Source organism: Phyllostomus hastatus, unplaced genomic scaffold (assembly GCF_019186645.2).
Source record: "Phyllostomus hastatus isolate PE091 unplaced genomic scaffold, TTU_PhHast_1.1 phas_scaffold_93, whole genome shotgun sequence".
Taxonomy (NCBI): Eukaryota; Metazoa; Chordata; class Mammalia; order Chiroptera; family Phyllostomidae; genus Phyllostomus; species Phyllostomus hastatus.
The window spans coordinates 25,719,939-25,733,642 of NW_025334042.1; the positions used below are offsets into that span (position 1 = coordinate 25,719,939).

The window sequence follows — 13,704 nt, forward strand, 5'->3', positions numbered from 1 at the left end:
CTCTCCCTTATCCTTCATATCTGTTCCTTCTATTACCTTTTTTTAAAGTTATAAACATAAATTGATTTAGAAGTTAAGAAGCCACTGGAAACAGAACTTTAGATTTATGATGTTATCCTTAACTATAGCATAACAATAAAATTATTTTGGCTAGATTCTTACAGAAACACCCTGTGAGTCACTCTTTGATATTATCTGGGATGCAGACATATTTAAAGCTCACTGAATTGACTACTTGGATTAATGTAAACCAGTGACTTTCAACATTGGTCTTATACCGGCATCACCTGCATGCTCTCAAAATACTGAAGCCCAGGCCCCTCCCATATAGATTCTGTGTAATGGGTTTGGGTTCCACACCTTGGTATTTTTAACAGTGTCCCTAGGTGCTTCTGATGTGCAAGCAGAGTTAATTAATAATTAGTGACCTACAACTTTATCATTCAAAGTATGATCACTTTACCAGCAATGGCAGCCTTGCCTGGGAGCTGGTTAGAGATACCGAATCTCAGGCCCCACCCACTTACGATCTATCTAATCAGGATCTTCATTTAAATAAGATCTCCAGGTGATTTGAGAAGCACTAATCTACAATTTCCATTGTCAGTTAAAAATACAGTATCAAGTGCACTTGAGGTGAAGCCTACACACGAAGGCTTCGACAACGTGATTTGCACGCCAACCCAGAGGTAGTGGTTTGTTCTCAATCCTGTCTGCGTCAGCTGTATCATCTTATTGAATTGTTATGCACCATATACATATATAATGTGTAAACCAATGAAATATGGATGTAAAAAGAAATACCTTTTTCAAAGAAAAAATTAAGTGCTTTCAGAAAAACTGATAAGCTGCTACAAAATGCAGTTTTGAATTAGATGTCAGTAAGACAATGGTAGAATGTTGTAGAAGAAACCAGTATTACAAAAATCTTTTAGATTGCTTGGCAAGTATCTCTCTTACTCCACTTTAAAAACAACATTAGGAATTATAGGCAACACATTATAAGTTTCATTTATATAATCAAGACTACAAATGAAGCACAGTCAAAGAATCCATACTAAGGAAAAGTGTTCTACTTCAAAACATTGTGGATTTGTGTTTTAAATGAAAATGTTTAAGATACATGTTTATTGTTGTCTACAATTTCTCACTCTAAATGATGTTTTTAAACAATGGACCAAATACCCTTCCAGATAACAGGATAAAAAGGTTTCTACTGAATATCTATGTGATTGTCTCTACTTAAATGTTAGTTGTGTTTTTTCTCTTTACCTAGTTCTTTATCCTCTGCATAGTAAAATAGTTTTGAAGCTCAGCTGCACCTGGGCAGCTTTAGAAAATAGACAGTCTCAGGTCTCACCCTGAGGGATTCTTATTAATTTGTCTGGCATGCAGCAGGGGGATAGAGTTTTAATGTTCTTCAGGTTCTTTTAATGTGCATCCATCCACAGTTGAGAACTGTTGGCCCAACGGGTTGGGAGCATATAACTTGATTATGTAGTCAGTTTATAATAAATCAGTTCCAGCTTGTAGAGGTATCCGGACTAGATGTTAGTTAGGATCAGGTACTAAGTGTGTTATTGTGATTATTATTCTATTCTGTTCTCTGAATATATCATTAGTATTTTTTCTCCTGTTCAAATCGTTGAACATTTCTCCTTCAGTGCTCATTTTCAAATGCTCCTCATATGCGAGGCATACCCAAGTCCACCCTGGCCAGACTTTGTTTTCCTTTCGGTTCCAACACTGCTTCTGAGTCGGATGCAGTGAGTTGTGCCTGTGTTCACCTGTTTCCTGAGCCAGGCTGCTTTCTCCATCAGTCGGGAAGGCGCCTTCCTAGGACAATGGCCGGCAGGCAGTAGGTTATCATAAGTGCTTCCCATTTCCACCGGGTATCACCACTCTTGCTTCAAGTCTTTAGTGAAATTATTTTGTTTTCTGCTTTCCTTTCTCCTGCTGCGTCTCAAGTATACCTTAACATTTTCCTGTCCCTGCTGCTTCCATGGCTCCCTTCTGTGTCCTCATTGTGCTGTGTCTTCTACTCTATGTCTTGTTCTCTGCTGATCTGGCTCCCTTTAACCTGTGCCTCTCCTCTTCCCCTGGCTCATGTTCTTGGTATATCGGAAGGAGTTATTAATATACATCCTAGGAAACTGCACTTAAAATATGTCCTACTGAGAGAGTTCCCCGCCCCCACTCCCATTCTTTTCCTCTCTGTTTTGCCTGTGCACAAGAAGCTATTTTTAAACCAAAGCAATGGCTGTTTCAGGGACTTTCCTTGTTATCTCTTAATCGAGCACTAATGTGTGGTTTGCAATGAAAAGGATCATACTTTACAGTTTACAACACATTTCTGTGTTCAGTCCCTCCTTCACTGTAATATTGAAACAATACATGTCTAAAAGGTGCCAGTTGTTTTGGAAAAATGTTTCACAAAGTTGAAGTTTAAGTTTTGACCGAGTTCACTGGATTTTCAGTGGTAAGAAACTATACACAGAAAGACTTTCAGATGAATTCTAGTCCTGGCTTTGAAACTGACAGTGTGTGAACTTTTTCTTGTGTATGATACATTGTTTTCTTTTAAAATGATAAGACCTGTAACCTCATGTTGTGTTCACATTCTGTCACTTTTAATGGTTTTCAGGTATTAGTACGAATACTGTATTTTTCTCCAAATCTTTACCTCCACTTATTAACTTTATTTTTCCTATCACCAGGAGATGGAAATGGATTGGTTACATTGTCTTATTTAGACACTTCATTCTATGCTCTCCAAGCCAGGATCAACAATAATGCCAGTGACGGAAAGGTAGCTAAATGAAGAGAATTTCAGAATATACTTAGTTGCAATTTAAATGGGTAAAATTAGATTAGGGACAAAAGCACTGAATCCCTCCTAGCTATAAAATTAGCCTTGTTGCTCTTATCCTTTGAATATCCAATTCTTGTTTTCCCAGAATATCTAGCTCCTCTAACCCAAAGGCTGATCTGGACAGGATGTTAGAACCTTTGCAGTTTTTCTGTTCTATAAGTTATTTTTGTTTGCCTCTTAGCCCCTCTCTACTGCTGGATTTATGGTGCTGGCCGGCCAGTTCTCTTTTTGGAGGAACAGGCTACTGACCTAAATTAAGGCCCCCTAGGAGAAGCATGACGCAGTCCTTTAGAAACCCAAGGACATGATATATATGAAATGAGGAAGAATAATTGTACATATACTTTATGATCTCATTTCCTAAATGCTAATATTAGTTTCACAAACAACTAAATTCCCAAATAATTAATGAGATTTAAAGGAAACAATTATGTATAATGAATGAATTTGTGAATTATTTAAATACTGTGAAATTCTGATCACTTTAAATAACACTGACTTTAAAAAACAGGTTTTATGTGGAGGAAGGAGGTTTTGTCATTAAACAGTGCAAGCTGTCTTCTGCTGTAAATGCTACCTTGTTATTCCTTTTAGCACATCACTGCTATGACAGTAGCCAACTGCTTTTTCATTAACTGGTAGACAAACCTGCTCCCCTCTCAGGCGCTTCTGCTCTACTGCAGTGGAAAGGAAGCTGCCAAGTTACCAAAAGGGCAAACTATTTCTGGGAGACCCAGTTTAAAGAACCTTTATTATGAGATGCAAAATCAAAGGATGAGGCCAAATTTAAAGGGAAACGTGACGATCAGAGAGATCCAGTCAAATTGTTTTCAGGCTTTTCATCAAACAAGGAGCTGGAAGAGAACTTAAAAAATTCAACAAACCTTTAGAGTTTATTATGCAGGGCCAGTGCCAAGTACTGAATAAGATCCAAAGACGAATAAGACGCTCACTGTCCATGTTCTTCTGTGGGAGAGATGCACCACTACCTATAGAAAAGTGCACAACCACCTAGGGAAAAGGAAATTGTGTTTAAGTGCTCTAAAAGAGATTTAAGCATTGTAAAAGGGGGAAAAATTAATTTATAGCAGTTAGTGCTCAGGCGGTTTAGTGCAACCATATTGTTAAGAACTGATTCCAAGTGGGTCCAGATTACAAAAAGGATTGTGCGCTGCAGTCTTTCAGTAATTTTGAAGCACTTGCAGAAATTTTGTTTTGTTTGACTCCACAGAATTTTAGCCTGCTTCATGAATGCATTTATTGTACATTTTTAAAAGCTTAAATAAAAATAATTATAGTTAATGAGATATGTTTTCATCCAGCAGCTTTGATTTGTATCTCACTAACAAAGATCATGTTGGCTCAGCGTGAAATAATTGCTGTTGTACGTGGGATCTCTAAAAGCCCTCCCAGAGGAAATTGAGCTTTCAAAGAACATCATATAAAAGCTTACTAAATACAACTCTGTCCTTAACAGATGGCTTAAACAATCTAAAGATCACTGATAACCTGGTGTTTTTGAACAAAATTTCAAAGAAGCCATAAATCCCATTTTGTACCTATGTGAGTTATACTGGTTTTCTTCTTAGTATAGGTAACTTAATTTTTTGTTGGATCATTTTTAGAGGTGTTGATACCAATTGGGAAGTTTAAAATAGACCCATGGTTTTTCAATCAGTGATAAAAAGGAAAAGCTAAATATGTAATAAGGGAATGTTTTGAAGTGAAATATGATATGATGTTCTTTTGCTTGTGTGTTTGAAAATATTTTTCTATGGATTTGCATAATTCATTCTACAAAGGTTTGTAGAAGTTTATTGAAATTTCATTAAAGGGATCTGCATTTTCTCTTTCTGCATTAGTGACCAGTAAATCAGAATTTTAATGTATAATTTAGTACTTTTAGAGTTTATTTCCTTCTCTCACTTACCTGTTTCTCAATTTGTGCTATAAACTACTTTTCACTTATTGTTACAGCTGATGACTTTCAAATTTGTACTTTTACTGTATATATCCCATCTTTCTAATTCTTCTTAATTGTTAAAATGGGGGGGGGAATGAAGAGAAAATAATTTACATTACTTGATTTTTCAAAGTCTCTCTTACTTATGGTGCTAGCCCTGGATGGTGTAGTTCAGTGGATTGAGCACAGGCTGTGAACCAAAGGGCTGCCAGTTCAATTCCCAGTCAGGGCACATGCCTGGGTTGCAGGCCAGGTCCCCAGAGTACGGGGCACATGAGAGGCAACCACACATTGATATTTCTCTCCTTCTCTTCTCCTCTCTCTAAAAATGAATAAATAAAATCTTTTAAAAATTATGGTCCTAGTAACTATGTAATTAGTGATGTTTAATATAGCCCTAGTAAAATGTATGTACCAATTGTTATATCATCCTATTGAATTTTCCCAAGTTCTAATTATGTCCCCACCAATGACTAAAGAGTCTGTGCAGTGGACCAGTCTGGGTGACATAATTCAGTTAGACTGTGATGTGAATGATACAAAAGCATACGCTACAGTCACAGTAAATATGCATTTAACATTGATTAATAATAATCATTTAAGAATAGATATAGTGCTATGGGTTAGTCTGATTTCGTGGGGGTCTAGCTTTTTGTCTGCAAAGTGATAAGCCTAAATGCATTAATATCTATTTCCTTAGAAATTTCATATTTTAAAATGCATATGTAATATATAAATGAAGTATATTCAATAAATAATTTAAACATAAATGTTTAAGAATGTAGCCTAGTTGATAGAATTCCGCTTTAAGCTGGTAAATGGTTTTAAATGGATTCTGGGGCATCCAGAACTGGGTCTCAGCTCAGTGCTGTGTGCATGCACATGTGCAAACACACAGGCGTGAGAAGTAGGCAAGCGATGAAGTCTTTGATCATGCCCATGTGAGTGCAATTAAATTAAAGAAGAAATCAATATAGCAAAGTGATTATTTCTTTGTTGTTTGGTTGGGGAAGTGATTTCTTTTACTTTATACTCCATGAAAAAAAGGTAGGCAGGCAGGTACATTTCAGTTAGGGAATTCTAGAGACTTTCTTGTGGTCATTGTGGTAGCCACAGTGATTTGTCATCATCATCATCACCATCTCCATGGCTTTGTTTCTTATACCTCATCAGCAGTGTTAAGCTATCGATAAGCTATCTGGATTTTTCCTTAAAGTGGATCTGCATTTTGTATCTGTCTCTATTTTTTCCCTTAAAATTTTATTCTGTGTTCCACTGCCTCATGCCCTTCAAAGCAACCTACCCTTGTAAACTAGACCTCTTCATGGTTTAAAGTGAGTTAATATGATAGCCACCTGTGAGGGATGCTGGTTATTCTTTCTGGGTACCCCTCACTCCCAGGTCCATTTTCTTTCCTTTTCCTCCTTCCTCTGTGCCTCAGGAGCCAGACTTCTGCAGACTGTATCAACCTGGCCTCCTCGCCAGCTGGCATTGGGTAGGGTTTGCCAACGGGAGGACTGGCAGGAAATTGCAAGGCAGGAGGAGGGAGTTGGCCATGTTTCTTCCCTGCACCTTCGCTGCACCAGCCTGTGTTTCTGGCAGTAGCTGTGTGTCTCACGATTGCACTCTCACTAGGCAGCCTCTCTCTCCTTCATAACTGGCTCATACTGGGCTCTGGTAAAACCATTTCCTTTCCTTGCTGCTTAGTCTACAGTGATGATGACCTCAGGTTTGCCAGAGTCTGGGTCCTTCACGAGGCCTGGTTTGCTTCCTTAGCCTTGATCTGGTTGTCCCCCTCTTAGCAGTTCACCGCACAGTCTCCTGTGCTGACATATAACTTAAAAGTTTCTCAATTATAACACTTCAGTTTGGCTTTTATTGTAGTTAGCTGTGTATGAGCCTGTCTGTCCTACTTCATAGAGAGGGCACGAATTGTGGCTCATTTATCTTTTTTTCTATTACACTGTTATTGTTGCTATTACTTCCCTTGAACATAAGAATCTACATTTATTTTCATTTTTAAAAATCAAAGTATAACATACATAAATACAGTAAAGTACATAAAATGTACTTTTCTTAATTGATAAATCATTGAATCCTGGAACCTAGGAGACTACTAACATATGGGAGCTCAGTACATATTAATAAGTAAATGTTTTTTACCCCTTCAACCTACTCTTAAGTCCCAGAGCTGTCACAATGGTATTTTCAGGATTCCTTGTAGTATTTTTAGGAATGATTATGGATTTTCTGAATTCAAGATGAGAATTGCTTACTTTGGGTTCTCCCTAAGCTAAGTTCACCCTGTTTGTGCTCATTGCTTGAAAGGAAATGAAGCAGTTGTGACCTCATTTGTTTCTGTGCTTCCTCCCTCCGCCAAGCTCCATTTGGTGCCCTATCGTCCCACAAGTTGCCTATTTGAATCTCTTAAATTAAGAGTTTAGAACAGGCAGTCCATCTGCTGTGCATGAATATTAAATTATCATAAGACATTGTATAAGGAGAACTTACCCTTGTGTTTTTTAAAGTGTTTCCTTTCCCTTCTGTTTTAAGAAAGGCTTGGAACATCAGTTTTTTTTCTTCAACATGGACTTAAAGTAGGCTGCAGTTATCAAGTTATATATATAATAGTCTTAGAAATGTTTGAATCGCAGGTGTTTAATAGGAGTAAGAGAGCTTTATTTATTCTCATTATTTTATAAAATGTGGTACTTAATAAGTATAATTGAACACACAACATGCCAGATCATGGTATTTTGAGGTTACTGAATCTCATAAGAGAAAAAAATACTTCAAAAATATGTATTGGAGAGATATATTTTATAATCAGCCAGGTTCATTAAGTAAATGCACATGCTATTTATTCATAGTATGACAGATAGTATGCAGCTGACAAATTTGTAGTTTTATTTTGAATATTCATGAGTGAGCAAGCTTCAGCCAGTTTTAAGTAGTGAAATTTATGCAAGTGAGTTGTATTCTTTTCCAGCATGCTCCAATACTTGAACATAAATTTGCCAGTGATATATATTGTGCAGGGAAATTATTAATAAAAGCTGAGTAAGGAGATCAGTTACAGGGTGACATTTTAAAAATATGCATGCTTCCCATTATGTAAATGTACAGTTTTTAAATAATCAGTTCATTTTTCAGCAAAGGTGAACATTGAGCTACATTTGAAATACAAAGTTTTGTACAATCATATCTATATTTACTATTAATAAAAGTATGTCTATTAAAAATTATTCTATGTAACTTGATACTTTAAAGGTAATATAAATATATAAATTCTGAAGATAAAAAGCCTTTCTTCTATTCTTACAGTGAAATTAAAGGGAAATATACACATCAACTTTGTAAAATTCACATGTTTAAAATAGAAAATTGAATTTTGTAAGTAGTGCTAACAAACAATTTGAGTCTTTTCTCTGCTGCTCTTCGGAAGTATTAGCTTGAGGTGAAACAGGTGTTATGGGGCTTCAAAGCATCTACAGTGCTGAGTGCACTTTCAAAGGAAAATGATGCAAAATTATGAAAACCAAGTTGGTTTGGAGTCTTAGAAGGAGGTCTCAGCCAGAGACTCATATGGAAGGTTAAGGTTCATTAGATTCACGCTAAATCTGTCTCTGGTAGGTGATGAGTAAACATGGGTAGTGTGAAGCATTCATTTCAAAATGAGCAGTTTCCATTGGCTAAATGTTTGTGTGCATTGTAGGTAAACATTTTGAAAGATCTCATAAAGTCATTTGATACTTTCTATACATTTTCACTAATTAAAACTTTTTCCCCATCGAATCTGAAATTCTGTTTTAAATTGTGATGGAAGCAAGGCAGGCCCACATTAAGACATTTCAACATCCTAAATAGAGTGCCCACACCCACATGAACTTATAAATAAAATAATACTAACTCATAAAACAGAACATTTACATGTATGTGTTGAAATTAATATAGCTTCATTTTTACATGTATGTGCTGAAATTAATATAGCTTCTTTTTATTATTATTTTTCAAAATTTTATTGTTGTTCCAGTACTGTTGTCTCCATTTTCCCCACCCCAGCCATCCCTACCTCCCACCCTCAATCCTACCCCACTTTGACTTTGTCCATGTGCCCTTTACACATGTTCCTTGCCAACCCTTTCCCTTTCCCCCCATTATCCACTCCCCACTCCCCTCTGGTTACTGTCAGTTTGTTCTTTATTTTGGTGTCTCTGGCTATACTTTGCTTGCTTGTTTGCTTTGTCGATTGGGTTCCACTTATAGATGAGATCATACGGTATTTGTCTTTCACTGCCTGGCTTACTTCAATTTTTTGTTTTATAATTCTGTAATGGTATATATAAAATGAACTTGTCTTATCACCCTGATTTGGAGCTGCCCTAAGCACATGCTTAATATTCCCTTCATGGGACATCATTTAGCAGGCAAATAACTGGGTAAGAGACTGCTTATCGACACTTCTTTTTCAGAGTCTAACTCTGACTTGCCATTGTCCCTTATCCTCTCTGTACCTTGTTTTACCTTCTGAACTCAAAGGGTGTGATAATAACTTGAGCCTGCATGTGTCTTCTATGTTAGATTGAATTTTGGTGTATAGGTATTCAAACACCATGAAAAGGCAGGAGAACATTGAAATACTGTGGCAGAGTAATCTGAACATTTCTAAGCTATTCTTTCTAATGAAAAATCAAAAATAAATGTAAATGTATTTTTTTTATTCCAAAGCAATATGCCAGTTTCAAGGACGAACCTACTTTGAAGGAGAAAGAAATACAGTCTATTCATCTTCTGGAGTATGTGTTCTCTATGAGTGCAAGGTAAGGAAACTTCATGAGCTTTTCGAAATTCTTCCAGTTATGCAAACACAGTAAATGTTTCTTTAAAACCTCACCCTTGCAGCCCTGGCTGGCGTAGCTCAGTGGATTGAGCTTGGGCTATGAACCAAAGCATTGCAGGTTCGATTCCCAGTCAGGGTACATGCCTGGGTTGCAGGCCATGACCCCCAGCAACCCCACACTGATGTTTCTCTCTCTCTCTCTTTCTCCCTCCCTTCCCTCTCTAGAAATAAATAAATAAAATCTTAAAAAAAAACCTCACTCTTGCAATACTTTTAAAGCATCTAAGAGACAATTTAAGATATTAATTATAGTTCAAATATATGGAAATTCCCATTATTTTACAACCATGTAAATTAATGGTTGTAAAATAATTTTACCAATAAATAAAAATGCTCTTTTGTCAAATTAAAGTTTTTATGAAGTTATCTTTTCCCAGTTTAAATCAGCTCCTTCTATTCTATTTGGAAGAAAAAGTAGGTAGGGATAGCCTGTTGTCACTCATGGTTTTGACCCATCTGAGAAACATCACTCAGTCCAATTAAAAACAAAACAAAACTTTCATAAAAATCAGTTGCTGGATGGTGACGAGAGTGATATTAATCTTAATCCTTCTGGGAGGGATATCTTACATGATCTGATGGAGAATGCATTTTAAATTTATTGCCATGGTCTCTTGAAGTATGTTTCTGAAGCAAATGTGATTCTTTTTAACTCTGCTTCTTAATCTGCTAATTGAAAAACTAAATATGTTTCATAACACTTCTCATATTTGCCTTTTATAAAATATAATGTTATATTTCAAGCCACATGGGAAGCTGTCTACATATAAAGGTTCTGCTTTAGGGTTCCATTTCCACTTGATTTTTAATTTTCTTCTTTAAATTCATCTCATATGTAGATTTGGGGGATGATTTAGTATGTATAGATTATTTGGAAAATTCAGGTAAGCAATGTATCATGTTGGCACCACCAATAAACTGAGCATTTATATGAGTACCAAGTGTTGGGGAAAGGAAAATCCTAACAATTTTGCCAAGATAATTGAATGTGAAAAAAACCAACTACATAGTTCATGTACCTTACATTGGAAGACATTGGGGATAAGCAAAAAGCAGACATAATGAGGCAAAACTGTGACAGATTTGATTTCTAAAAATGAAAGCTCTGATTTCTTGATGCTCATTATAAAATGTCCTATCTGCTCCTCTGGGTTTAAACCTGGTCGCCCATGATGTAGGTTACTATCCTAAAAATAAGGGAGCTGAGGCACAAGAGCATTATTAATGTGAGTTGCTGAACTGGATTTTAAGGTGGATGTTTCTCGAGCAGCATTCCTATGCTGGTGCTGTTTTGAGTAGAGTAGGTCCTATTATTGATTAAAAGATTGGGAGACGTAGGAGGGAGATCTAGAGACTCCAAACTGAGAAAAATGGAATCAGAGAAAAGTTACTCAAGGAAAGTGGGAAACTTGTGTCAGCTGCTTTCTACTGGTAAACTCTAACTTTGAGATATCAGCTCTAAATTTTAAACTCTGGAGGGCATTTGATGTTTCGCTGCCTAATGTGTGTGTGTTTGCGTGTGTGAGTTCTCTTCATCTGACCAGTGTGTTCCATCACACTGACTGTTGTGGTTTGGAAATGCACTGGATAGCTGCCTGTTTGATTTTAAAATAGCTATAAAATGCTTTAATTTTAAATTGGTTTAGTGAGAAGTCCCTGTAGACAACTCTGTGGGTGCTTAGTAAATATTGGGTGAATGAACAAATGTTAGCTTTTATTTACTCAAACAAAAGGCGCTGTTTTATACCTTCAGGTGCTGTGCTGTCCAATAGAAATATACAAACAACAAACATAATTTTTATTGGGCTAAATTCTCTATATTTAACCCAATAAAACCAAAATATTATTTTAACAGGTAATCAATAAATATAACATTTTTGATGAAATATATTACATTCTTTTGTCATACTAAGTCTTTAAAATCTTGTTGGTACTTTATACTTACAGTGTTCAAGAGCTGTATGGAACTAGTGGCTGAAGATTGTACAGCACAGCTCCGCCAGGTTGTCATAAGCTTTTGTACAATAGCTCTTGACTAAATTCTTGACAGTAAGGACTTCCATTGTTTCCTCTCCCTCAGGCCCCTTAGCTTCTGTATTTACACATTTACATAATTGACAGCTCTCTTATGCTTCCATTTTCTGGGCTGTCAATTCCAGTCTTTCTTTGTTCCTTTATTGTCAGTTTTGTGTCCTTGAAAATGTGTCCAGGGAGTATATGGCTTTAATGGTAACACAGAAAAACACGGTGCTTCTGGAAATAAGATGATCAAAATGGATACTGCCATCAAGTCAAAAGAAGACTGGCATTCGACTCCACTGTATACAAGTGTCCTGCCACTTTCTTGATAAGAGATTATGATAATTTGAAGAAGGTCTTTTTCATACATAAGCCAGGAAGAGGGAGATGTTGAAATGGCTATCTCTTCTATGAAAACAGTTCCTATAGAAATGATAAAAAATCTAGGCTATTGAGCAGTATTAAATAAAAGACTGAAAGTCCCAATAATCATTTTATTACTTATGTATATAGGCATAATATGAGATAGTTAATGACCCTCTTCTTAAAGGATTAGAGATTGACAATATAGGAACCAAATGTTTACTTTGAGGGCAGGGTTACTGCATGAGAAAAGTATTTTGTATTTTGGTTTCTCCATGAAAAGAATTTTATCTACTTTGAATGCTAGAACTATAATAATTTTACATAGATTTATTCACTCATTTAAGAAAGATTTTTTGAGTGCCAATACATGCCAGAAAATATGCTAGGCATTCATTTACAAGAGATGTGAATCCCACCCTCATTTCCCTTACAGTTTTGTTGGGAGATACCAAATATTCTGGACCAGACTCACCTGTGATAATCTCTTTATAACAGTTTAGAAAAGCTTGAAATGAGAATGTTTAAAAAAGCTCAATTTTATGTATATTGTTTCTTTCAGTGAGCTGTTGATCTAATTCAAGCTGCATCTTTGCTCAAGTTGGCATCTGGGTGGCAAATGTGTTGTAAAACTAACAGAATTGTTCAGGATTACCCTGAGAACTTGTTATGATTGGCAAATTGTAGACACGATGGCAGCATCCATTTTAAAGTGCTTTTCAAGTGCTGCTTGTCCATTTTAAAGGCTTTCCAGCTGTGATTTAAGGTCATTAACGAGCCTGTGGCCTATGAGGAGGTTCTCAGGATGAAATTTTTAGTTTTATGTTGGAAGAGCTTTTTCAGATACCGAATCTGAAAATGCAGTAAGTCCTAATTAAGAAGTTTGAAGCATTTATTTTCTGTTGTCTCACAGGACCAGACTATGAAGCTGGTTGAGAGTTCAGGCTGCCCAGCTTTGGATTGTCTGGAGTCTCAACAGATTACCTTGTCTCAGAGCTGTTGCAAAGTTTGTAAAGGTAAGACTTTTTTGTAAAGAAGATTTATGTGTATGAGACATTTTAGGAGGCTTTTTCAACTGAGATGAAGGAGAAATTTTATAAGCAAGGTATTTCCGAAGACTAGTAGTATTTCCCTACGTGTGTTCCTGATTTGGCACACAGTAGGTAGTCATGAAGTAATTGTAGTTATGGAATTAATATCTAGATGTTCTCATGTATTTCTGCAAGATATCTTACACCGGTCTCAAGCTCTGGATTGCTGAACTTTTCTCTGTACTCAGGTCTGAGTCAACATGGTACTGCTGAAGACATTTACACAACAGTGCTGACTTATTTTATTAGTTTGTTTGTTTGTTTGCTTTTCATTGCTCTTCAGTTGGTTCTTATAATTGACTTAGCACACTTTCCATTTTGATTACTTCAGGTCCCTCTCTTATCATTTCCATTCTCTTCACTCATAGGCTTCTGTACTACCCAGGAGAGAAAGGCCATCAGACATGCTTTGCTTGTTTTGTGTTGCTTCTGTGATGAATGGCCTAGGACCAATAAATGGGAGGGACTTGGATTCTTAGTTCAATGTAAGAAAACA

At 36.3% G+C, this 13,704-nt stretch overlaps 1 protein-coding gene across 3 annotated transcripts in view; it reads left to right on the forward strand.

The window, feature by feature from the left end:
* Window positions 1-13,704, forward strand: part of NELL2 (neural EGFL like 2) — a 283,751-nt gene that overhangs the window by 94,680 nt on the left and 175,367 nt on the right. For all 3 annotated transcript variants that reach the window (XM_045830028.1, XM_045830029.1, XM_045830027.1), the window contains exons 11-12: window positions 9,564-9,655; window positions 13,031-13,133. In XM_045830028.1, the coding sequence (XP_045685984.1) occupies window positions 9,564-9,655; window positions 13,031-13,133 (195 nt within the window). The remainder of the gene's footprint in view (window positions 1-9,563; window positions 9,656-13,030; window positions 13,134-13,704) is intronic.